Source organism: Nestor notabilis, unplaced genomic scaffold (genome assembly GCF_000696875.1).
Source record: "Nestor notabilis isolate BGI_N333 unplaced genomic scaffold, ASM69687v1 scaffold21445, whole genome shotgun sequence".
Lineage (NCBI taxonomy): Eukaryota > Metazoa > Chordata > Aves > Psittaciformes > Psittacidae > Nestor > Nestor notabilis.
The window spans coordinates 19057-46176 of NW_009929277.1; the positions used below are offsets into that span (position 1 = coordinate 19057).

Here is a 27120-nt window from a genome sequence, read left to right on the forward strand (position 1 = left end):
TTCCTCCAAGTCTTGAGTGACTGTCAGATAATGTAGAGTCAAGTGGATACCCACCTTCTGTTACATTTATCACACTTAAGGGTCAACATTTTCAGGGGGAATTGGAGGTCATATCAGAACCCAACTATAAAATAAGGGAACGTTCTTTATTGCTGCAATCAAAACAAGCTTTACATTCACAAAACAGGCAGTTTATCTTCTGTACTCTCAGCTCTGGCAAAAGTACATGGTCAACAGATGTTAAAAGTTTCACCTGGCAGGATGAAAAAGATCCCAGAGACACATCCTCTGAGCATGCCTTTCATTATGTAATTCATTTATGGAATCATGTTTAAGCTGTATTCCGTTACTCACCTACACTGCATTTGGTCTGTTTATTCTGTTCATTAAATGTAAGTGCAGTTGTGTTTTCATTACCTCTGGATTTGCTAATTACGGTAGCATTACCACAGCTATGATTTTATCATAACTTAACATTCCTAAGATCTTACTAAAATACCCACTACCAAAAGCACCTTGGTGTCCAGACAGCGTGCCCTTATATCTGAAGAAGTTATCAGAAACCTATCATAATATTTACTTTACCGCTGATCATATCTAGCAGTCTCTTCTTAATCAACTTAGTAGCTGGTGCAGTGCTGTGTTTTTGACTTTCAGTCTGGGAACAACGCTGATAACACTTGCCGGCTGGGTTTGAACCACGACATTACTGTACAGCTGATCATATCTAATGCTCTCTTCTTAATCAAAGGCAAGCTTGTCCTACCCGTAATTCATTTATCCTGTGCCAACAGGCAAAGCTCCTGACTAGGCTAAATCTCCCAGGGACCTAGTTTCATAGAATCATAGAATCACAGAATGGTTTGGGTTGGAAAGGACCTTAAGATCGTCTAGTTCCACCCCCCTGCCACGGGCAGAGACACCACACACTAAACCCTCTGTAAACCCTCTGGGTTTCTTGAAAAGATCTCCTTTATGTGACCATTACATTTTCCATGGGTAATTAAGAGATTCACTTAATGATGTCTCAGATAATTTTAAGGTAAGGTATATTTAGATGTATTTTCAGTGGAAACTTTTCTTCAGGATACTTAAGATCTTAAGTATGCATTCAGGATACTTAAGATACGTGTGTGTGGGTGTATGTGCATATATGAACGTTCAGAGAATGCATAGTTATTTAGATTAATAATTTTGGATTTCTGAATTACTTTGGTGTTTGTGTTATTTCACCTCAGGAGCGGAAGCTGGTTGACTTAGCCAAGCTGTTGAAGTGCTGTGCAGCTTTTATGTTTTCTTCCTGCTTTTGAGAATCTTTTCACTTTAATAATGCAGCGTAGAAGAAAAATTGATGCCACTTTATGTTATAGTTCCAGTCCATTCCAGAACAACAAGCAAGAGTTGTTCAGCAGCAAAGCAATTGAACAGAGAGGCTATGGAATCTCCTTAGATGATTTGGCAAGACCCTGAGCAGCATAATGTAACTTTAAGTTTGCTCTACTTTTAGTGCTTAAGTATTGCATATCCGTGGAGTTCTTGCATATCAATGGATATACACTGTTCAAGATTGCAAAGGTATTTCTCTTTTTTTAGTGTTCAGCTATTTAAAGAATACCTATGGTTTTCCATTCCATGAATACGTTCTTGATGAAAAGCTGTTACACTGCTAAGAGGTGATACGTAGGTCATTGTTTGTCTGTTTTTGTTTTTCCCTGTAGGTGAGAGCATTTTAGTTTGCAAGCCCTCAGAAAGATCAAAAGGAACTGCTCTACTTCAGGGATCTCTCAAGCCTGTTCACAGTTGTTTGTTTAGAAGAGAAGGGGAAGGTGTTGCTTCTAGTATGAAAAGAGCAATACTGGAGGTACAAGGCGTGCAGAGAGGGGTTAGAACTGGATAGTTTCTTTTGTGAGACCATCAGATGTTTTCTGTGCACCTTCTTTTTCTTCTGTTTCCTCCCTTGTCAGCCCAAGCAGCTTCAGAAGAAAATTACTTGGGTCTGCCCAGCTTGCTTCAGTATTCAGCATTTTGTTCAGTATGATTCAGTCTCTGCTTGCTGCAGATTAGGACTTGAGCACACTCAAACAAGGGTTACTAAGCTTTGCTTTTGCATTTAGATATGCTCAAACTTCAGGCAGAAATAATGATACAATCATAGAACGGTTTGGGCTGGAAGGGACCTTAAAGCTTGTCCAGTTCCAACCCACTGCCATGGGCAGAGACACCTTCCAGGGGACCAGGTTGCTCCAAGCCCCTGTGTCCAAGCTGGCCTTGAACACTGCCAGGGATGGGGCAGCCACAGCTTCTCTGGGCACCCTGTTCCACATACATTGTGAGTTTTATTAATTCTGGTGGTGGAAGTTTCTTTTGTCTGCATGTAAACTACACACAGCGGTACATGAAGCATTACTCTGCAGATGTGACCTGACAGTGTTAACTGGGAGATGCCTGTAAACTACAGATCCCAGAGACTTTGTAGACTGAATTGGGCCATTAAGACATTTGTAGAACCTGGGAAGGTCCCTTATTTCCTTCCTTAACTTATCTACCTCTTTTGCACAGAAATGATTGAAGTTTTTTGGTGAACTAGCAGGTGTGGTACCTGATCTGCTCCCTCTAGCCTGCCCTCCTCTGTAGAGTTCCTACAGGAGTAGAAAGGGACAAAAGGATCATTTTTTCCACCTATGTGAGCTCATCTGCCTTTCCAGAGTTGCTTTTGGTCTTGAACTGAGCTTAGGCTCTTTAAATACAGCTCATTTGCTGTACTACTTCTACTGTCTTGTGAAAGCTGCTGTGGCACTTACAACTTGTTTGAGATTGCAGAGATTTTGAATTTTTAGCAGACCAATGGAATTTCTAAAGGCATTTTTCTACATAAGAGCCGTCTAAAAGATGGGGGTTCCTTTTCAGTAGTGTTGCTTTATAACATGAAATAAATCCAGCGAAACCATGAAAGAAAGTTCTTATTTAAACACCTTGCTATCTCAAGGAAGACACACACATGGCAGTGACTTGGAAATTAAAAACAGTTATGAACCAAAAGGCAACAAAATCCAGGGGGAAAAAAATCACTTTCAATCAGGATAACAATGGTGGGGTATACACTCACATTTATTAAGAGAAAACTTCAGTATGCTGAAGAACTCCTCCTTCCTGCTTTGCTTTATGTCTTCGGAAGATTGCATTTTGTGTTCTAACCTTTTAAAAGGATTCCACAATGTTGGCAGAGCAAAATGCCAAGGGCTAGTCTCAAGTCTAAATTGCTACTATGTGTATGTCTGCTATCAGAATAAGAGTTTATAATTCATTCTTTCCCATAGCTTAGTCCTTTTACTTCTACTGAAGGTGTCTTAACTTCTTGTCAGGAAAGAAAACCTTGCTTAAAGGGTGGCAGTTGCTTTGCCTCATGTTCCCCTCTCGTACTGGTTCTTTAAAACTTAGATATCTGATGGATCAATGTCTTTGATTCTCTGACCTGTGATGCATCCTGTTGCTTCTCTGTCAATGTGAACAAGTGGTTGTCTTCAACAGATCATAGTGGGGGGAGTGGCCAACACTCCAGATGATGTGCAGACCTACGCTGCTTGCACTTTCCTTGCATCCAGCTTGAAAGAAGGCAAGTGTGGAAATGACAAAGCACAAGACAAAATGCAGACTGGACCTATTGAGGCTTGTGTGGCTTGGTTGCTGGAAAATGAATTCATTCAGGTTCTGGACTCTGGCAATGATGTGAAAGGTAATGTTGGTGTTCTCATGTGTTTCAAGAAAATTTTAGCTTTCTGAAGGGTGTCTTTATACCTGCTTTAACTTTTTGTGCATGCACATGTTTTTGAAGGCCTCTCTGCCTATTACCTCTGAGACTGACGCATCCTAGTCTACAAATGCCCAAAATATCTTTAAACAAGGCATACTTTTACTGCAGGATTTCTGCACGTTATCTGTAGACTGTGATTTTTGTCTTTCTCAAGAAGAACCAGTACACTCTTAAGACGGCGCAAGTCTCTTCTTGAGCTGCTTGGTGTACATGATTGCACTTTTTCCTGAATTTCTTAGAATGGCTAAGGATGAGACTCTTACAGTAATCTCAGGTAATCCCCGTGAAAATCCCCATTGCACGTAGTTTGCATCTCTTTTTTAAGATAAGATGATAGGAGATATTTTGTGTTCCTAAGAAAGAAATACTCAAAAATACTCAAAAACTAGTAGGCAGGATGGCAGATGGGATTCCAGTGTTTTACTTCAGAGAGTTATCACAACTGTTAGTCTGACTAGTTAGAGGTATCGAAGCTTGTGATCAGGCTTTGAGAAAGACAGGGTTAGACTTAGGCAAGTCTAAACCTTTTATTTGTTTCCATTTTCCTTCAGAATGGAAAAATATACTATTTCTTCTTGAGAAAGCAGTTGGGAAAAGTGAGTAGAATTGATATCTCTAAAATACTTAGCAGCCTCAAAGTGAGATGGTAACTTGCACTTCAGTGTTCTTCTGTGGTTTTGTTTTGTTTTTTAAACAGCAAAGGTTTATCATCCAACGCATCTTGGCTCAGCTACTCTTTCCTCTTCTCTTTCACCAACTGAAGCCATGGAAATCTTTGCTGACCTGCAGCGAGCTATGAAAAGCTTTGTTCTGGAGAATGATCTACATATTGTCTACCTGGTAGGTTCCTCCTTCTGTGTTTTGTATTTTGTCCTGCCAAAACTCAAGGGCTTCATGAATGTAGGGAGGTTTTTTGTGCTCAGCTTCGCTCATCCTTCATGAAGCAAAGTTTCTAAATTGAATGTCCTTCAGAACTACTCTGCTCCCTTAATTTGTGTTGTGGAGGCAGGTGCTGCATACCCATCTAAGCCCATTGTGGCTTAGATGGGTATACACTCCTGACTTTGAAAGATTTCAGAACATTGTACATTTCGGGTGTGTGGAATAATGATAATTTTTCTGAGACGCTCCATGAAATCGGTTTGTTATGTGTTCGGGATAAGCAGGCTGCATCTTGGATTACTTATGGAGGCTCAGAAAACTTTTGGGGTTTAAGCATCTATTTTGCCTACAAAAAGCCTCAGAGAACTACACTACTGTCTTCCTATGAGTGGGCTTTTTTTCAGTTCAGTAGCAGTGAAATTCATCTCTGATTTGGTTTAATTTCCTGGTGATGCTTCCAGGGCTAAAGGAAGAAGCATGATAAATCTTTCGAGGGGAATGTGTCCCAAAGTTTGTCATGTGCACATGCACTTAAGCTAAGCAATGCTATTTAAGACTTTTGGAGAGGAAGCCATGAACCTGTGAAGGTTAGTGAAGAAACAAGGTGGAGTTGCAGTGAACATCTTGGTATTCGTGGCTGCCAGAGGCCCATCATACAATCATCATCCAAAACTTGACAGTTGTCTTTAGCCTCCTTAAGTATGAAGTGGATTCTCTTTACCAGGCTGATAAATCTAAGACAGTGATGGCAATAGAGTTTTTTCCCCCCATGTCTAATGCAGCATGTCTAATGTTAAGTCAAATACACTGTTGAACAGAATGTTCTTGAGATTCTCCTCCATTAGCTAGCCTGAAACACTTTCTTGCAAGTCTGTTCATTTCCAAGGGTGAAGGAAGGTTTGATTGTTTTTTATGGCATTTTTTTTGTTTTTAAAGAATTGTTCTCCATGTGTTCGTTATAGCCTAAAGAGAATTTATCTGCTGTAATGCTTCTTAATTCTTTTAGGCTTGAATCTTTTACTTGTTACAAATAGGAAACTGAATTCCAGCACCTTGTATTTTAGGCAAGCGGATTAAAGCAAGTATTTGCTAGTCTTTAAAGAAAAAAAAGAACTTGCAACAAAAAAGAGCAACAAACAACAAAAGACAATCCCCAACCTTAACAACATTTGTTCTTATCAGCAGATGAAGGGGCATGGATGATTTACAACTATGTAGACATCTGGTATTCTGTGTTATGTTAAATATTCCCCGGGAACTATTAGTTGTTTCAAAATCATTAATCTTGCAGTATATCGACACAGATATGAAGACATTTTGTTTCCTCTTACTGACACTGAGTCTGTGCTGACTGAGCTATAATAGAATTGCTTTTCTGTCTGAAAATGTTTGAATGCTCTGGATGGCTTTTTTCTTAGTGTTGATCAAAGCTGAGATTTCGTGTACTCCAGGTAAATGAAAGCTTCAGCAAGTTCTGGCAAAGGCTATGTTCCTTCCTGCTTTATCAGATGCTGTGGCAGTGGTTAGTGTGGTTGCTACTGGTTTTAATACCTATCTGTCAGTTTTGTTAAAAACAGCATAAAGTTTAGTTCTGTTAAAAGAAAATAAAGATGAAACTTAAAAATCTTCTAGTGGCTTAGATGTAGGGAGCAACCTGACCAAGATTCCAGATTAATCATTAGAGTACCCGTGTGAGTCAGATCTCATCAGTACAAATACTGAAGAAACTGGGTTAGAAGAGCTTTTACTTTCTTCAGGGTACATGGTTATGACTCAGTGGCTCTGAGTAGTGCGTAGGATGCACCAACCACATTCCCTAGGCTGTATTTTTGTTTACCCAGAGCTCTGTTCTGTTTGTTTCTCTGAAATAGGTTTTTGCATTGTCTCCCATTCTTTAGGTCACCCCAGTGTATGAGGAGTGGACCACAATTGATTGGTACCAGTTTTTCTGTTTATGGGAGAAGCTGCCTGCCTCAATGAAACGTGTGGCTGAGCTGGTGGGGATTGAAGAAGGTTTTCTGGCTCGCTCTGTGAAGGGCAAAATCATAGCTAGAACAGAGAAACAGCACAGACAAATGGCCATCCACAAAAGGTAGCCACAGATTGGTGTGACTGTGCAAAGATTAGAGGCTATAACATGTGGAGTGAACAGGCTTTGTGTCTGTTTCCAGGATCTGGCTCTCTTGCTGAGTGAGCTGATAGCTCAGAGGGGCTGGATCTGGTCTGCTCTGCTCTGGGCTTAGAACGCTGCTGGCATAAGATGTTTGTGCTGATAGTTTTGCAAGCCACCTTCTTTGTTTCTTTTGTGTGCTGTGCTATAGTACCATTCTGTCCTATGCTATCACAGTACATTTTGTCATGTGCCCTGGTTAATGATTTTATGTCCATGTATACTACTTCTACAGGTTTTTCACCAGTCTTGCCCTTCTGGATTTAATCAGTGAGGTTCCCTTGAAGGCTATGACGAAGAAATATGGCTGCAGTCGTGGCCAGCTTCAGTCCTTGCAGCAATCTGCTGCCACCTATGCAGGTGAGTTGTCAGGACAAAATTCTCCAGGAATTGTAGGCTAGTCTGTTTTCTTTCCTTCCAGATAAGATTGCCACAGTGTGGTACTAACAAAAATCAGTCTTCTAAGACCACTTCCAGCTTGATAACTTCATCTGTGGTTGCCCCTGCTTTGAGTTGGAACCACAGAGTGTGCTGTGGGAAGGGGGCCAGCTGAGTGGAATCAAGCAGTGCTGTAGCATGCTGAGGTCTGTGGAAATCATCTGTGTGCTGTGCAAGAATATGGTTTGTTCAATACGAAGTGTGGAAATAAGCACAAGTTCATCCTGAAGCGTTGCTCTATCAGGGAAGAGTATCTTTCAATACAAGTAAAGTTTGGGGTCTCTAAGACTTAACATGGCTTTCTCCTGCTTGCAAAGTTGATTGGCCAGAAAGTGTAAGTTTGTAGTTTTCAAAACAATGTGAGTAGTTTCTGGGTCATTTATCACCATATAACAAGAGGTCAGATAGCTCTTACCTTGCACTTCATTTCCTTAAGAGGGCTGTGTAGCAGTAAAAGTAACAGCCCACCATGTGAATGAGATATGCCTAAGTCCTCTATTACTCCATAAGTGGGTCTTCAATTTTTAAGACATTTTTAGCTCAATTTGCGAAACCTTGTATGTGGGTTGAGCGTGAGTCAAAGCCCCAAAATGAAAAGGTCACGCCAACTGACGCAGAGTCGTTCAAATTAATTCTGGTAGTAGAAATAACTTTTTGTTGTAGCAGTTTCATAATTCTCTATTCCCAGTATTTGTAATTTTCACAAAAGTAATTTTGGAAATAAAATGAACTGTTGACATGACATATAGTTAAGAGATGATAAAAGTTGTATTCTATAATCACTGTAAAAGTAGTCAGAAATGTGTGTTTCAGTTACTTTCATATTCTGAAGATGCAACATGTGAGTAAGAAACTATCTTTGCTCTGCTCTTTAACACCTTCCATCTGCTGGGAACTGCAGTTGTAACCTTTATCACAGGCTTTGCTACCTCCTGTGATGCTCTCAGTAACTGAAGGCCAAGATCTACAGGCCAAGTTCTGCTCCTGTGGACATCAGTGATGGCTTTCCTCAAAGATCTGTGGCTTCTCTTAGTGCCTCTCACCACTGCTTTTTCTGTCTTCGTCAGTGTGTGGTTCCTCTGACTCCTGTTACAGGACATGCATGTGCTTCACACTTTCAAGATCAGCATCTTTGAAAAAGCAGTGTCATTCAGAATCTGTACCTCACTGATAAACTAGTTAATTCTAGATTGAGTTCTGCAAGACCAGTTCCTAGTCATAGTTATAGTAAACATGAATTAGTTTCTCTAAATAACGGGAAGGTCAGAAATGTAAAGTGAATGCAGATCAGATGAGGGGGAAAAATGGATTCAGCTTGGTAGAACTGGAGCTGGAGTTGTTAAGGCATTGCTGTAATTCTGTGTTCCAGGAATGGTAACGGTTTTCTGTAATCGACTGGGCTGGCACAACATGGAGCTGTTGCTCTCTCAGTTCCAGAGCCGCCTCACTTTTGGGGTTCACAGGGAGCTTTGTGACCTGGTACGAGTGTCTCTGCTGAATGCACGGCGTGCGAGGATGCTTTACAACGCTGGCTTTGTCACAGTGGCTGATCTCGCTAAAGCCAGTCCTGATGAGGTGGCAATTGCTCTGAAGAATTCAGTACCATTTAAAAGGTGAGAAATCACAAAGCCCACAAGTCAAATAAAGGAGTTTGTAAGGTGAAGGATTACAGGATGAAACCTGTAATATAATATGGCGATCTTTTGATACTTGGTGTCAAACATTAGTTAGAAATAACTTGTGGGTCTCTGTGTCTGCTTACAGTCATTCCATGATTATTTTGAAATTAATAGAAGCATCTTTTAGTTGCAACATAAGTTTGTGAGACCTAAATTTTCTTTTTGTTCCTCTTTTCAATGCACTGTTTAGTCTTGGGTGAATTGTTAATGCTTTCTGAAGAAGCTTTTCTTTTGCTGCCTCTAAAAGGCGGCTCCACCATACGATCAAAGGAGTTGATGATTTATTACCATATATCATTTGAGATTCTCTTGTGATTTTCATGTTGATGCAATGACAAGCTTCCTTGATCATGCACTTGTTAGACTGTGCCATGACAATTGTCTGGTTCATGCTCCTGAAGTTTCCTTGCTTTGGAAAGCAGTGCAGGAAGGAGGATTGATTCAGACTCTGGATCTTGCCCTAAGAGGGAGGTGGGACTCACCTAGGGTACCTGCTTGGGCACAGAAACCTGGGAATGCTTCTGGAGTATGCAGGCAGTAATATCTTTCATCAGCATCAATTCACATATAGAAAACTGAACCAGTTATTTCCTATTAAGTGCATTATATTTTGGATATAGCGCTGCTGTGAAGCTAGGAAGCTGTGAAGCTAAATGAAATGGGACTGAGAACAGTGCCATCTCCTTTTGTTGCTTGTTATTTTATGCATGAGTGTTTACATCTGTCTGTTACCTTTGCCATAGTGTTCGTAGGGCTGTGGACGAAGATGAAGAATCAGCAGAGGAGCGTCGGACAGTGCGCAGCATCTGGATGGCTGGAATGAAAGGTTTAACTGAAAGAGAAGCAGCTTCCCTCATTGTGGATGAAGCCAGGGGACTTCTGCAGCAGGATTTGGCACTGATGGGAGTTCAGTGGAACCCAGAGTCTTGTCTCAAGACTGATACATCTTCTGTGATCAGCAGTGAGTCAGAATTGGACGACAGACTGCACGGATTGAGTAGAGACCAGTCTTCTGAGTCTTCGAGGGTGTTAAACAAAAAAGGGTGCAGAGTTGAACATTGTAATGGCCTTGGTTCTCAGACTGGAAACTTATCCCTCATTAAAAAAGGACACAAAAGGCAACTAAGCAGTAGTACAGAAAACTCTAGATTTGAGAGTGAAGTCCCAGGTAGGAGACAGGCTCAAGCAGAGGAAGGCAGTGATGATATTGTGTGCAGTGCTAGGAAACGGCGAAATACATGCAGAGATAATGAAAATGTAGGAGGAGTTTCTCTGGTCAAACCCAAGATGGATTCTGGGAGAGCAATTCCAGAGCTCCCTACTGAGCAAGCGAAAACACCAGCAATGAGAACAAAGTCTTCAGCCTCTAGATTTCTAAAAAGCATGGACATGCATTTAAACCAGACTAGGAACAGAAATACTGCTTCAAAACTGCACAGGTCACTTCTTGAAGATTTAAATACACTTACCGTAGGCATACCAAAGCCACCTGCTTTCCACCCTGCCACCTCAATAGATAATTCTTTTTCAGACCAAAATAGTAAGAAATTTATGGAAACAGGGTCTGGAAGTCATCAAGTCTCAAATTCTGTACAGATGGGGGAAATGAACCCTGGGAGGAAAGATAAAATGGAAGGATTATTTCCAGAGCCTACCACCACCAATGAAGGCGTGCCTAAGGGGAAGGTGTGTTTTCAGGCACGTGGTACATTGCAGGGTACTCCACACATCATTGTGGAGAAACACAATACTGCAGGAAGTCTGGTAATACCTGGCAGTGCAAGGCCACAGAAAAACAACAATACGGATGATAAGCAGAATGAAATGAGTAAAATGCAAACAGATGCAAGATGTGCTGAGATGATGATGCGTAAGCAGCAGATGGCTTTAGACACAGACCATGGTAATGTAACTGCTAGCTATCCTGAAAGCAGGCATTTCCATTCTGGCAGCAGGATACAGAAGCCTCTGCATTTTTGTCCTGGTCAGGATAAATCCTGCCATATTCAGATTCAGAATGGTGGCCAAAATGGGAGTGAGAAGCCGAGTGAGAAGCCCAGTGGAGTATTGCCACAAGCTGGAGCATTGCAGAAAGCCAACACTCATCCTAAAGACTCTCTAGTAAAATCCAGAGGTGTTTGCAATGCAGGTGAAGTTGAGAATGGTCCATCCTCTCATCTGTTTTCTGACTGTAGAGACTTTGAAGATAGCTTCCAGTTGGATACTCAAACTGAGATGATAATAAAACAGGAGGGAGCATCTGGAACCACAGGAGATCAGGCAATACAAGGTTCAGAGCTGGCAGCAGTACCACAGCAGGAAATCCCCAAGAAACTAAGCACTTCACAGACTGATAATGCTCCTGATGAAAGGATGGCTGCAACACTTAGGAAACTGGGCTTATCGAGTCTTATCACAACAAATAATATTACAAGAAACACATCTCAGCACTGTAGTAATAAATTTTTGGAGTCTGGGAGCCTTAATTTACAGCCCATAGTAAAGGAAAGAGACTCCACACGTTTCCTTCAAGGAAGTGATTTCTCAGTGACTGACTCCCAGCTACATAGCTTTCTACAAGATTTCCAGACCCAAAAGTCAATGAAAGGAGAGAGTGTGTCTAAAGACCTTAATAAAGCAACCTCTCCTTTTGGTAGGGAGCACATTGTACAAGTAGAATGCCACCCTGTCCCTGAAACAAGCCTGAATATGAGTGATAGCTTGCTGTTTGATGATAGCTTTGGTAATGTCAATGACCTTTCAGCTGTTCACATCACAGAAGCTGACAGAAAGGACCCTGCGGAGAAGAAAGAGGCTTTGCTTCCTGCAGATGGTCTTTTGCAGAAACTAAGGCCTCTTCAGAATAAATTTGGTGGCAGTGGCAATCAAAAAGAGCATGAGGATCCTGTGCAGCCTAACAATGTGTCTCCAGCATTCTCTGATATAATAGCTGAAGTTTTGGATCATGCAAACTCCCCGTCTTTTCTGGAAGATCTTCCTTCTACATTTCACAGTCAGTTAGGATTAAGAAACCCAGTGATTTGTAACAGTGACCCTCATCCAAAGGCTTTAGTAGGAGATCAAGGTGAACAGCTTCAGAGAAGCCATCAAGCTCTAGACAAGAAAACCCATCCAGTAGCGTGGACTGTCCACTCTTTTGAACTAAGCCAGGGATTGCAAGATGTATTAGACAAATGGCCTAGTGCCTCAGGCATTGAACTGCTTTCAGTAAGCTCCCGTTTGAAAGGAAAGTTAATTGCTCCTATTGTTAATCAAGAGCAAGATCCAGGTTTTGAATCTGGCTGTTGTCCGCCAGAACCTTTGCCCACTTGCCGGGATTTGGAAAGCTCTTTCAAGGTTAAAGAAAATGAAACAGAAAACTCCGGTCTTCAGAAAACAGACTGCATAACTCTTCCATTGAGGGGAAGCAAGAGAACATTCTGTGCTCCACCAGATAGTAACAACGGGCCTATTCCTCCAACACCCCACAAAGAACGTTTTCCAAAGAGTTCTCTTTCTCTCCCCATGACATCTGCAAGGAAGAGGCAAGTCACTTGCATGCATGAAGGACAGCTGATTCAGCCACAGCAGAATAGCAAGGACAATGCAGAGCAGCAGGTAGAAACACTCCAGGTCAATCTTGGAAGTGTAGACTCAATTGAGACTGATGAGATAAAAGATGATTCCACTATAGACCAAGGCTTTTCACTGCAGCTCTCTCAGGATGTTTCTCCAGTTGTTCCCTTAAGTGCTGAAAGTTTCACTATTATTGATGTCGCAAGCGACAAAGCACTTTTCCATACTTTTGTTGCAGAATGGAAGGAGAAGAGCAGATTTTCCATCTCAGTGGCATGTGAAAAGACAAAATGTCTTTTGTCTCCCAAATCGACAATCGGTGGCAAATTCAGAAAAGGTCAGTTCCATGTTCCAGTGTGTTATTTTGTGAACAGCAGGGTGGCATCTGCAGCTTAAAGCAGGAGTGGAGAAGGAAGGGGATTGCAAAAAGGATGACAATTACTGATACTAATTGGATATTGCCAGCTGAGTATTAGCAGAGGAAGGAGAACTGGGGTCAAGCACTTCATTAGTAGGTCTTTGGTTATAGTAATGAAGTGTTGGCAGCTTGCTTGTATGTGAGAGCATCTAAACATTCTTAATGTTTCATTGTGTATCAGATTTTGAAATGTGTCTGGCTCGAGCAGTTCCTTTATCCACGTCAGAAACAAGCCTTAGTGTCTTTTCAAATGAATAATATATTCAACAGTAACCTGTACAGATCGTTCGGGGTTTCCACTGAGTTACTTGTGGGATTGCCTCTGAACGAAGGTTCAATGTGCATGTGTGAAATTCAGATCGGTCTCTGGGTTGTTGCAGTATTGCTTCATTTTTCCTGCAGGAATATAGAGTTTGCTGCTGCTGCTGCTGCTTTGTCCTTTAAAATGACAAGATTAAGCAGAGTTGGATTCTTTGCTGATGTATTGCCATAACGATAACTACAACAACATTTCTTACCCGTCAAAATACATTTTTGACAGACAAATGAGAAATGTCCTTCAGAGTGGAAGGAGGGAATACATTTCTTTTTCACCTCTTGATGAGATTGCCAGGAAAGGCCAGAGTTTTGCAGGAACGCTCTCTGGGTGGTTGTTTCTGTTAAGAGACAGTTTTGCTATTCTAAGTTGTTTTGGTTTGGGATTTTTTTTCCCCAAAAAGAAACACAGATTTTTCTTCATATATGTGAAAATGAAAATAAGAAATTTAGGCTTAACCAGATGTTATTCTGTATCCAAACTCTTCTGTATTTATGGATGCCGTTTTATAATTGTAACTCAATGATTTCTTTAGCAAGTTCTCCTCAGTGGATGCAAGTTAAAGATGACGGATTTCCTGTCCAAGGCTCTGAAGACATCTTGGTAGTTGGACTGGCAGTATGTTGGGGTGGAAAAGATGCCTACTATATCTCTTTGCAGCAGATAGAAGACCAGACTGGTAAGTGAGTGGACAGGCTGCACTGTGTTACCTGACACTGCATGTCAAGAAAGTACCTTCAGTAGACAGGTTCTTGGAATTGTTTTGAGTGTCCCAAGTGCAGCTGAGTTGTGTGATGGAGTAATTTAGCTAGATTATTCAGCAGTCTTAAGTTTTCAACACTCTTCAACATGCTGTTGTGGAGGCACCTATGCCGCTATATTAAGCCCAGGTAATTGACTCAAGCACTGGACTGCTGAGCATGCGTGTCGCTAAAATGTTAGCTTACTTGCTTTTCTCTTTCAACCTCTTCCAATTTTTGCTCTCCAGATCAAATATGACACTAGAATGCTCAATATAACCCAGTCTGTGGCCTCATGTTTGGTAGTACAGACACAGCATATTGTTTTCAGAGCCTTGTCTGGTTTGATAAAATATGTAATACCCATATAGATTTATTGTTATGTGTTCACAGTCCAACTGTAGGTTTTGTGCTTTGGGTGATTGCGTTCAAGATTTTTCTCTTGCCTTTCTTACCACGCAGTAGGTATAAAGATGATTTTTGCTTGTATTTCCTGCCTTAGAAATCAGTATGAGTTTGGCACCGCCACCTTTGGACAAAAACCTGTCTATAACAGAAAGACTGTATCATCTGCAGCTGTACCTGCAGAAGAAGCCCCAGCAGGAGCGCTCGCTTGTAATGTATGACTTTATTCAACACTACAAGACGCTGTTGATGGCTTGTGGCATCTCCTTGGAAGGAAGTTTTGAGGACCCAAAGGTTTGCGGGATTAAGAAATTTAGCTTGGGTAAAACTACTAGTTTAAACACACAAGTGGGAAGATGGGAATACCTTCTGCTATGTTCCTTCTGTCATTTTGGTTTGAATATTCCCACCTCTCAGGAGGTTTAGTGACATTTTCTTCCAGTGGGAAATCTATAACAGTATTTAGAGAAGACTTTTGCTGTTTGTGTTCATGGTGCCAGCAGGAGAAACAGAGCAGGTTCACTGACAGGTTAACACATTCATCTTTCATACCTGATTGCTTGTGTGGAGAGGATGAGGTTAAATCTTTCCCATGTGCCAGTGGACAGGGCTGACCTCTTCTTTTGTTGCAATAAGAAGCCCGGTACTGAAATGGCAGAAGAGCTTCTGGTCAAGTTATTGGTTCTAACAGCAGAAGACTTTCTAAGCAAATTGTTGCCCACTGTGAGTATGGGCCACCTTGCTACTGCTATTTTCTTGAAATGAAACAAAGTATACGTGTAATTTCAAAAGGTTTGGTTACCGTTTGTAGCTCAAATGAAACACTAGCAAGAGGTAAAAGCCTCTTCTTGTCCTTGTTAGGAAATGCTCTAGATGCATCGAATTTTCTAGTGTTGATTTTAAAAGCTTGTATAACGCTTGGGCTGGATAGCAGAATGGCAGTATTAAAGTCTGCAGGTAAGTAGCTAAGGTATTCAACACAAGAACAAACTTAGCTTTTCATACTGACGCGTATATTTAGGATAAAATTAAACAGCAATAGAAGTTGCACCTTTCCCTTCACTGTTTATTAAATGAAGTCATATTCATATTTGGTCATTTTAGTGATGCAGTGAATACATACATACTCACCCCTCCTGCCACCCTATATATACATATGGGGTTTTTACCTTCTGCTTGCATGGTAGAGACAGTGCAGAAACCTATGTTTCATCCTATTTTGACACAAGAACTTGAGATACAGCTATGGGTGAAATTGCTTTGAAGACAGTGGGAGGTATGAAGCTTACCATGAATAAAATTTGCCTTGTAGAATTCCTGGTACTAGTGCTGATGTGCAAAACATAGGAGAGCTCAGCTTGACTAATATTCTAGATCAATAGCAAATTCTGCTTTTTACAAAGTCAGTTTTCAGATTAAACACATTTTGATTCTGGTTTTCATATTTAATCCCTTTTGTGTTAGGTTTTAATAAGTGAAAAAAGCATCAGGCAACACTTCTATATGTGTTTAGTTGACAGGGGATAAGGCTTGCAAATATGCAGTTACTTTTGAGTGAGAATGAAGCTTTTCAGTGACTTATGCCGTCTTGAAGGTTTTATCTGAAATCATGTAAATTTTCCACAAATTATGCCAGTCTGTCTGCCAAATGAAGACAAAATAATCTGCACTATGACCTTGCATTAACCCGCCCTTGAATAGCTACATTGTGTGATGACTAAAATGGAAAAAAGGTCTCATGGATGTCTCCTTTCTTAAGGTTGCATGTTGGCTGCTTGATTCTGGCTCTAAGGAACGTACCCTTCACAACATGGTGACCAACTTTCTCCCCAACGAGCTACCTCTACTGGAAGGGGTGGGCAGCGGCCAAGGGGTGCAGAGCCTGGGGCTTAGTGCCAGCAGAGATCATTCTGGGCGCTATAGAGCAGCAATAGAGTCTGTGCTTTGCTTCAATGTCATGAACCAGCTCCGTAATGAATTACAGAAGGAAAATCTGACAGGTAAAGAGAGCTCCTCCACTTGGGGGCAAAGATGGAGGGTAAAAGTTGCTGTCCTACCACAGGCTGAATGATCAGTGAAGAGAGGAGATTTGGAAGTTCTTCTCTGAGTGTATTCTCTGTCCAAATGTTCGTTTGCTAAGAGAAAAGAGGGATCTTCCCTTGGAAGTAAATCTGTTTTTTGGAAAAAAACCCAAATAATTACATTTTATATTAAAATCAAATTTTGTACATCCCAAATATCCACCAGTTCCATTGGTTAAAGCAATTGCAGAGTCTTACTTTAAGTCTCTGAATCAAACTGATCTCTGTGTCCAGGTGAGTCCTCTGGCCATTCTGAGGGGACTTATGGGTCTGTCTATGGTTTCTCATGAAAATTTTCAAAAACCTTTTGCATTTCATTGTCAGAAGCAATTCCTAAAATCCTCAGATGTTTTCTGAAGGAGGTTTCTTGCTTCTTGGCTGCCCACATAGCATTGTTTGCCACATATGTGTTGCATCCACAAAGGTTTTGATCCCATAGTGAACGATCCAGTGTGTTTACACTAATATTTGCTGAGTGCTTGTCTCTGTTTAAAAGCAAGCAAAAATAAGAAATCCCAAAAGCACATAACTATTCCTTGGCTTTATGGTTTTTTCCCCTGAATTGTATCCAAAGCCTAAGATGAGGGTCCAGTCTTACTGAAGCCTTGCAAGTTTACCACATCATTTCTGATGGTGACAATTAGACCTTAGAACATTTTTAAAAGATGTGGGTGGTGGAATGAATTGTAGAATAGTTTAGGTTGGAAAGGACCTTAAGATTATCCAATTCCAACCTAGACCATGTTGCCCAAGGCTCTGTCCAGCCTGGCCTTGAATACTGCCAGGGATGGGGCATTTACCCCTTCTTTGGACAACCTGTGCCAGCGCCTCACCACCCTCACAGTAAAGAACTTCCTTATATCCAACCTGAACTTCCCCTGTTTCAGTTTGAAGCCATCGCCCCTTGTCTTCTCGCTACAGTCCCTGATGAAGAGTCCCTCTCCAGCATCCTTGTAGGCTCCCTTCAGACTCTGGAAGCTGCTCTGAGGTTCATCAAGTTGGAAAGCTTTATATTAAGTGTGTCTGTGGTTTATAAGATATTGATTGTACAAAGAGATGTGTATTTCTTAGGGGGGGGCGGGGAGACAAGTTGTTATTCTCATAAATATTTTTGTGATAAAAAGTTCTGGAATACTTCTTATTATGAAATATTTCTTACTATAAAATATTCCAGAAACAAAAGTATTTAAACTAAATCCGTATTAAAGTATTTCAGCATGTCAGGACATTAAGAATCTAAAAACCTGAGATTTCCCAGGTGTATTGTTTTTAAATGAATCCGTTTTCTGCAGTTGATCTGTTTTTGTGGTTACAGAAGTTCTTCTTGTGGTTTTTACTTACTACAGATGTATTTTCTAAAGTGGAGATGCCCACCCATTACTGCTTGGCTCTGCTGGAGCTGAATGGCATCGGCTTTAGCACAACAGCATATGAAACTCAGAAACAAGTCATGCAAGCTAAACTGAGTGAGATTGAGACCAAGGCATATCAGCTGGCAGGCCACAGCTTCTCCTTGACCAGCCCTGATGACATTGCAGAGGTATGTAGGGGTTAGAGCAGGAGAGGGAGAACTTTTGCTCCCAAGAGGCTTTGCTCTGACTTCAGAAAAAAGCCTTCTTGATCAGACGGTTTATGGAGAAAAGACAAAACGCAAACTGAATTCTCCTCAGAGCTGAAGTTGATTTGTCTTTATGCTCGTGATAAGCTTGCAAGATGCTCTCTGTCTCCTGCTTATTACGGATCATTCTGATTTGGAAGTAAGCATGTTGGAGATAGAAACCAAGTGGCAATAAGCGTGTTTGAGAGGACCTCGGCTTCTCATGGTGCATGAGATGATCTGACAGTTAAATGCCTTTTGTAGTATTTTGGGTGAATGGTGAAGGACTAGAGAAGTTTTTTTGCAATGCCAGTGTTCTCCACATGAGACCAGATGTGATACCACGTAGTTTGAGTCTAAGAATGGTACTGAATAAGTTGCATTATTACCCTGCTCCCTACAGAGGCACTAAAGAGGAGCAAAGACCGCTTTAAAAGTTCTGAATAAACTACTGTTTGTTTTTAAGAACTGGTATAGAACTGATTTCTTTAAAGCCTAAGAAACAGATTTCTGTGTAAATTAGCAATGCATTTATTCCTGAAGGACTTTACTACATACTTTTTAATGTACGTTGCATGGAACCATAGGAGTAGATTCTAATTGCTGTGCATGCTTTTTCCTCCATTTCTTTCTTTTCTATATACTAATTGCTTCCTGAGGGACTATACTTCATATGGAAGTAGTCAAAATGTGCAAGCAGCCACCACTAAAAGAAGTTCCACAGAAATAATTCTCCCTTCTTGCAAATGCAGAAGTTTTGCTCGGTGACAGTAGTGTGAGTTGAAACTCCTGAGATAACGCTTGGCTGCAATTTCACTCCTCCTCATGGGCAAGGGGAAGGAAAGTTTTTTTTCTGACATGCTATTCTCTGAACTACAGAAGCTCATATCCCATGTGGAATCATGTAAAGTATCTTGTGTAGGTTAGTAGAGCTTTACCCTTCTAATTTTGCATCAGTACAAATTTCGTGCTCTATAAATGAGGAAGAAAAAAACCTTCTATTCCTTTCTGCCGCTTCTATGCCTTTCTGCCAGCTGCGAAATGCAACACAATAGCTGCTAAATAGTGTATAATGCTACATCAGTGCAAAATGAAGACCCATGTTCTGTCTGTCACTAAGTGAGCAGATACATCATTTTCCAGTTCTTGGCAGTGTTTAAGGAAAATTAATATTCTGGCTATTCTATATTTGTGCCCACCTCCTCCTATGCCATTCCTGTGGCTCTGAAGCCTGCTCCCTACTAACACTTCTTTTTTTCACCAATGTTCTTTCCACTTTTAGTCATCTTAACATCACATTTGATTATGGTTGCCTGTCAGCAGTAACCTTACTTCTTGGATGGAGGTAATTACCTTTTCTGAAAACATACCTCAAAGTGTTAAAAAAAAGGGGAGTTTTAGATTCCATTTTGTAGTTAATTAAAATGAGAAGGAATGATGGTGGTGGCAGAGATCCTCCATCAGCTTTCTAATTACCTGGAGACTTCATCCTGTTCTGTGGTTGGAACCAGTGTCTGTCGTTTAAGTGCTCGATTGTTTTTTGTGTTCTCCTGGGTGTTGCATGCAGAAACTGAAAGGAAACGCTGGCCTTTTCCAGGTTTTGTTCCTGGAGCTGAAGTTGCCACAAAATGGAGATGTGAAGGCTCAAGGGAACAAGAAAACTCTGGGTTACACCAGAAGAACAACTGCTAAGGGAAACAGGCTTAGGTTAAGCAAGCAGTTCAGTACAACCAAGGTACAGTAAAGCCAAGCTCTGGTCTATACAAATAACTCCTTCTTACTTCACACATTTGCTGCTTGGATCCATCAGAGTTGGGTACACTGACTTAAATGAAAGTAAGTACTTGCCTTTTGCTCCCTCAGTTACCACTGGAAATTCAGACTGGATTCTGCCTTCTCTGTTAGCTGCTGTTAGCTCCTCCTAGTCTCCTTAAGCCTGAGTGTAGTCAGGACATGACTATAAATAGCAGGCTTCAATAAGAATAAATCGGGCAGAATTTGATTTCCCAAACCACATGTAAGACCAAAATAGCACAATAATTTTGTAAAACCAATAGTAGAAGAATTTTTCAACATCAGCCTGAAAGATACTTAAATACCATGGTGATAAATCCAGTATTTTCCCTGCCTGGTAGTACCATATCTGTATTTTGTACTTTAGAGAATTTGTCTTCAGAATGGCTGATCTGATGGCTTATCAAATTTAGTATATCAAAAGCTTGTATATATGTGAAGGCTACTGACATACTTGCTAGTTGATAAATATTGTGGAGCTGCATTAATACCAATTGCTGCAAGCTAGTGAGTTCTCTTGCCAGACAAGTGATACTAGCAGATATATGTGTTACCTGTTTTCAGGACTCATTAATCTGTGTTGTTTTCTTAGTTTCTCCTTGTTCAGTGTAGTCAGTGCTTGGAAGACAAGTATTGATTTCTGAAGCTCAAGTGGCAGTGATGAAGTGAGTGCAGCGATGGTGGCAGAGCAGAAAGCAAGAAGCAAAGTGAAAATTTCCTCCTTTTGTGATATGGAGGGATGAGGTTATTTTGAGTTGTTTGTGTGCCACTGTCTTTTGAAATTCATGTTAGTCCCTTCATATTCTGATCAAACTGGAAGGGTTTGATTGCTAGTGATCAGCTTTGTCTTTCAAGAAGCATGGTCAAGGACTTCATTTTGTATGTTCCTGGTGTATGGATAGAGAGCAAGGGAAAAAATACGGAAGAAGTTGGAGGAGAAGCAGTAACGCTGACCAAGAGGAGACAATGTAGGGGACCTATGGCAAGTGATGCTTTGTTTGATCATTTCATATGATTTATTGGATGGTGCAGACTAAAAGTGGTGATAAGGATGCAAAAGCCCAAAGAGAAGTGATTGTGTAATAAAACTGCAGCTGTGTCTCACGGTGCTTTGATTGCCCAGGTGTAGGTGGCATAAATGGAAGGGATATCCATTTCATTTTAAGGCAGTGACACTGGAAGCTCACTGTGGGTGAAGGAGTCACTTTTTCCTTGCAGAAACTTTCTAAATCAAGCTTTAAAGGCAGTTGAATTTAGTTGTGCCCTTTTCTCCCCACAAGGATGTTCTGGAGAAGTTAAAGAAATTTCACCCATTGCCAGGGCTGATACTGGAATGGAGGAGGATCAACAATGCCATTACTAAAGTGGTGTTCCCACTGCAGAGGGAAAAGCGATTGAATTCTGTATTAGGAATGGAAAGGATATATCCAGTGTCACAGACTCACACAACTACAGGTAAAGTGTGCATAATCCTTACTTCTTAATGACTTTTTTGTGTGTGTATGTGAGGCAGCTTTCCAATGGGAAAAGATGGAAAATCAAGCCTGCTCTACTTAAACCAAATGAAAATACTGAAATACACATTTGATGTAAATTTCAAAGTGTAGGTGTGTTAAAATAGCTTTTGTGTTCACTGAGCAGTATTATTAATTTCTTGCATATATTAGCATGTAAATCTCTGACCCCAGAACATCTTCTGGATTTAGGAGTTTCTTATTAGTGCCACAGAAATGCTACAGGGGAACCATCTCAAGCTCATTCAAACCAAGTTATTTTTCCTTCAGTTTTCTCAGTGGTCATGTCCTGTCCTGCCATCCTGCCCCTTGGTTTTTGGAGACGAAGATGGGTGTTCAGCTGTGTTAAGTCAGAGAGACTCCTTTCAGACCCATACTTAGTTCTACCTTGTCTTGCTTCTCAGGTCGAATAACCTTCACAGAGCCAAATATCCAGAACGTGCCAAGAGATTTTGAGATTGAAATGCCAACTGTGGTTGAAGAAAGCCCACCCTCCCGAGCCCATGGAAATGTTAATTCTTGTGCTGTTTCTGGGGCCAGGTAGGAGGATCTTAGCAAAGCTTCTGCCTACTCTTCTGATCTTAATGTGGTTGTCAAATTTCTCTTTAGTGATTTCACCTGTGGCTGCTGTCATGTCAGTGTGACTTGTTCCTTGGTGTTTCTCTTACAGGTTCAAAGGAATAAATACCTAAAAATCAGTGATACCTGAAATACCTAATAATGCTAACAGCATGTGGTACCGTGCAGCCACTTGCTTTTTGAAATCCTTTATGAAACCCTACAGTGAGATTAGCATTATGCTTCCAATTGTTGGATGGAAAGCCTGAGTCTGAAAAGGAACAAAACTGATGTTAGAATCTGTTTTGACTTTCCAGGAGCTACTCTGGAAGAGGATAGGGTATTGTGGAAGAAGCAGAAGGAAATTTCTCTCTTATGCTGTGCAGCTCCCTGTGTAAGGGGACATTGGTGAATGTATTTGTCATTCTTTGTTAATAATTTGATTTGTATTAATGATCCTGCAGAAGCTACCAGGTTAGCAGAAAGAGATACCTAAATCTGGTTTCTGTTAACCAAATGCCCTGGTTTGACAGCGTTACATGCCAGTGCCTAAACAGTTGTGTGGAAATAATTTCTGATGAAATATCAATGGATCTTTTAGCAGCTAGCTTGTGAGCTTTGGGGCTTCAGACTTGGTGGTGGTTTTCTGTCCTTTCAGTTTCTCTTTCTGTTCAAGTTCTTGTCCCACATGTCTCACCTGAGTGACTTATCTTCTTTCCCCTAGCAAGATATGAGAAATTTGAAAAGCTTTTGGCTCTTCTGTCTTTCTTTTCCTACTATTACATGTTTAACATCCTTGTGCCTTGAGTAGATCATGGGAAGAGAACACAGGAATAGCAGGACCTTGTCGATCACTCTTCAGAAGAACCAGGCCCAGCCATGGAGGCAGAAATGTTGCTCTGAGAAATCTCTCTAGCAGTGCTAAGGCTTGCAGCAGCTTTGCAAGATGGTTGGGAAGTGGGCTGGTTTCTGAAGGGCAGCAGACCCTTAAAAGAATGGAGTGCTTGCTGAATGTTAAGAGAGGTCTATTTCTCAGGCTGACTCTTGGGACTACATTCCTTAACTGAGCAGCCACAGTGTTAGGAAAATGGGCAGTCGTAAAGGCACAGAAAGGATTACTGGCACAAAAGAAGTTGTCATGCAGCCTAAGTCTGATAGGCCTTCCAAACTTTGGTCCAAACTGTCTTTTATCTTACTAGTATTACTCCTTCCTCTTGTAAAAAGCTTCTGACCAAAGGAGTGTAGCTAAATTAAGTCATGGTATAAGGCCCTTATTCATTCAACTAAATTGGGAGCCAATGCTGGACAGTGTGATTCTCTACAGTTCCCACATGTTGTCCCTCATCTTTATTTCTTTTGATAATTTATTTATCTGATTTTTGTGCTATCTTTCATCTCCTTGATCCCCACTGTCCCTGGAATGACGAGGTACAAGAAGAAATGGGAGTGCACAAGGGAAGAGAACATGATGCCTTTTTCTGTGCTTTGCTGAAACTAGTCTTGTTCTCAGAGATACTTTTTTTTTTACCCTCCTGCAAAAGAAAATCAAGTTGCTTTGGGGCAACTTTTTTCTCAGTCTGTGGAGAGGAAATGTGCAGTGTTTGGCGAGCATATCTTTTGCAACTTCTGCTCTGCTTTTATAGGCTTACTCGTGCGTGTTTGTACATGCATGTGAACAGTCATGAGGCTGATGTTGTGCGGGAGTTTTTCTCTCTCTGCTACGTATGGGCTGGTGTAGGCATTCTGCATATGAGAATGAGGTAAAGAGAAGACTTGGCACTCAAGGTGGAGTGTTGAATTTTTAGGATTAGGCACTCATCACAGGTCTGGGTCTTTCATCTTACCTGTTTTGAAGTGGAATTATCCAATTTCTGGACCAAGCCCTAATAATACAAGAAAGCTTTATCCCTAAATCTGTCCAGAGTCAGTAAATCCCTTCAGGTGTACATGTGGTCTCCATCCAATTCCCCCATGCTCATATGTAGGTAGGGATTGTCCACAAGAGTGGAATAGAGGCTACTGTCTCACTTGTTTTCACTGATTCTTTGTAGCAAAAATGATGATGCATCTTGAAATGTTTTAGAAATTGGTGAAGAACAGTCATTCTTTGTCTCCCCAGATACAGAAAGCGTTCCAGTATTGTGCCTAATGGCCTGAAGGTTCAAGCTGAAGACGGATCCAAAGGAAGAGGAATACCGTTTTCTGTTAGCATGAGGCATGCTTTTGTTCCCTTCCCAGGTACTGCCCAGATCCTGCTCTGTAATTGTTAAGAATATAGATAACAAAATATCCTAGACCTAATGAAGAGTCAAGAACTGATGACAGTATATATCTGACTGAGCAGCCTCCTCGGAAAACTAATGCAGTAGTTAGCATGCCCTCAAAATTTTGCAGAAGACTGTAAAGGATAGAGTTTCAGTTGGGGAAGGTATTCAAATGTTCACACCTCCATTTCCTCTTTAAGAATACCTGGTTTTAAAGAGAGAGCTTAGATAACTCTTAATACACAGACTGTGTCCTTTCTGTCCAAATGTTAAGTTCTCATGTTGCCTGCCCTGGCTCAGTACAAGTCTATTGGTCTGATCCCTGGGCCAGTCATTCCTATGAGGTGCTACCACAGACACCTGGATGAGAACTTGTCTGTGTGTTTCTGATGGATTCTAGATGGAAGGGCTAGCTGGAAAGCAGGCATACCTGGGCATTGGGGAAACAGGCAAAACTTTGTCTCATAGAAATGGCTGTGGAAAACTTTCAGAGCAGAAGGTGCAAGGCCAACTTCAGTCTTACTTGCTGGTATGGTGGTTGGGATGTTGCTGGAGTAATTTATGTAATAATGGTTTCTGCTGACTTCTTGCCTTCAGGTGGCTTAATCTTGGCTGCTGATTACTCTCAGCTTGAACTGAGGATCCTTGCTCATTTGTCTTGGGACTGTCAACTCATTCAAGCCTTGAACAGGGATACTGATGTCTTTAAGAGTATCGCAGCAGAATGGAAAATGATTGCTCCTGAAGCTGTCGGAGACAGGACCAGGCAACAAGCTAAACAGGTGAATTTTAGGAATAAAAATCAACAGCAGCTTTCTTGCCAGGAAGACTCAGTGTTCAAAACATCGGGGAGTCACTATAGAATGGCTTTCTTTTTGAGTTCAGCCCTGTTTGGTCAGTAGTTGCTTTGTATGTCCCCCCACTCTTGGTACATTTCAACTGGAACTGTCTGGGTTTTGGGGAGTGAAGGTGGAGAAAAGCAGTAAGAATGGCTTCCACTCAGAGGTAGTGTCTCTTCTTGAATGCTTGCCCTTGTTCCCATACGCTTGTCCTCCAGTGAGTCACATTTTGATTTGGCTATGCTTTCTCTGCATGACTCACCATATGGTTGTGGTTCTTCACACTGTCCTCTGGCAGATTTGCTATGGAATCATCTACGGAATAGGAGCAAAATCTTTAGGCGAGCAGATGGGGATTGATGAAAGTGAAGCTGCCAGTTACATTGAATCCTTCAAGTCGAGATACACAGGTTTGGATATGGCTGCTTGGGAGCTGCGTGGTGATGGTGCTGGTTGTTTTTAATCCCTTCTCTCCATGTCTCTTCAAATCCTAAATTTGTCTCAGCCCTCTATTTTTCCTATCTCTTTTGAAAAAGTCTAGTGCATGGACACAGTTTGTTACTCCATAGTGTTTTACTCTACACTCTGATTTTATTCATCCTTAGGAACTTGTCCCTTCCTCCTTCCTTACATTCATTATTTTGTTGGGGATTTTTTTTTATTCCTTAATAAACTCTGGGGATTCCTTTTAAAGCTCTCAACTTTCTGAGTAAGAAACACTTTTCCTTACTAAAACACACAGCTTCAAAGGATTTGCAGTGCAGCTCTAGACCACACTTCTTTTTAAAGATGACCATTTCTCTCTACTCCTCTTGTCTTCTGCTTTGTTTCTTTAGGAGATGGATGCTGAGAAATGATGTCCTATTAAGAGTCTGCTTAGCCTCCAGTAATTTCTGGATAGTCCCTCCTTTATGATCGTTAGAAATGACTTCCTGCTTCTTTCCTCTCTGTACGTGTGCATACACACAAACTGCAACCTACCTTATATTTTAACTTCACTTATGAATTTTCACTTCTGTGTATTGCCAGGCCGACATGCTAATTACATATCTAATGAATTGACTAATGGTCATGCTGACCATGACATAGTCTTGACCTTGAGTAATTCCTATTACATTTTATGTTCTGTAAACCTTGGAAAGAAACTGCCTAAAGTTAACTTTTTCCACTTCAGCACAGCTGTTACCTGAACTTGCAGTGAAAAAGGCTCTTCCCTATCTTGCCTTTCTTTCATGTAAGTTTATTTTTAATGCTCTCGGTGGATTCACTCCTTCCCTTGCAAAGTGCAGGTTGATGAGTTTCTTTCATCCTAGAATCTGAAGTGACGCAGCCTCAAGTCAGGCAGCCTGAGGCATCAAGGACTTTGACTTCTGCTTTCAACTTACCCCCTTCCTACTACTTGTCTTTCCAGTGCTGGTCCAGGTCCTGACCTCTCAATTATCAGTAATACACGTATTACTCTGTGCCTGGGCACTGTGCAGAATGGACTTTCTGCATCCTTGTGCACAGCCAGATATCCTGACACTACACACTCTCCCACCTCAGAAGTATTACTTAGGTTTCCCAGCAGAGCTGCAGATAGGCTGAATGAGTGATCGTGTGCCCTTGTCCACTGACATGGTCTAGGAAATGTAAAGAATTACCTTTGTGCTGTTTGGGTGTCCCAGACCGCTTTCAGTGACCCCGGTGAGAAGTCCGTATGGAACGTTAGCTGTGTTGGGGAAAACTTTCTCTTTCCTTTCACAGGGATTCAGAAATTCTTGAGGGAGACAGTGAGGAGCTGCAGAAGAGATGGATTTGTGCAGACCATCCTGGGAAGACGGAGATACCTGCCAGCTATCAAAGATCCAAACCCCTACAGTAAAGCTCATGTATGTCGAGTGCAGTAGAGGTTCTAGTTATTTATTAACTTTTTTAAGTATTGGATTTCTTTGCATATCTAACTGTGGTTTTACAGGGTCTATGAGCCATCTTGGTCATGACCTTCCACTTTTCACTTAGTTCATTGTTTCCTCGGTTGTGCTTTGAATGACAGAGC

At 41.2% G+C, this 27120-nt stretch overlaps 1 protein-coding gene across 1 annotated transcript in view; it reads left to right on the forward strand.

Annotated features, from left to right (window-relative positions):
• The window catches only part of POLQ (polymerase (DNA directed), theta), a 53313-nt gene that overhangs the window by 17718 nt on the left and 8475 nt on the right, over positions 1-27120 (forward strand). The window contains exons 10-27 of the mRNA XM_010014912.1: positions 1719-1861; positions 3529-3738; positions 4514-4651; positions 6592-6785; positions 7099-7223; positions 8671-8914; positions 9724-12893; positions 13826-13969; positions 14533-14729; positions 16195-16435; positions 17863-18056; positions 19711-19848; positions 21188-21362; positions 21826-21961; positions 24105-24217; positions 24841-25025; positions 25381-25492; positions 26829-26953. Coding sequence (XP_010013214.1) covers positions 1719-1861; positions 3529-3738; positions 4514-4651; positions 6592-6785; positions 7099-7223; positions 8671-8914; positions 9724-12893; positions 13826-13969; positions 14533-14729; positions 16195-16435; positions 17863-18056; positions 19711-19848; positions 21188-21362; positions 21826-21961; positions 24105-24217; positions 24841-25025; positions 25381-25492; positions 26829-26953 — 5984 coding nt within the window. The remainder of the gene's footprint in view (positions 1-1718; positions 1862-3528; positions 3739-4513; positions 4652-6591; positions 6786-7098; positions 7224-8670; positions 8915-9723; positions 12894-13825; positions 13970-14532; positions 14730-16194; positions 16436-17862; positions 18057-19710; positions 19849-21187; positions 21363-21825; positions 21962-24104; positions 24218-24840; positions 25026-25380; positions 25493-26828; positions 26954-27120) is intronic.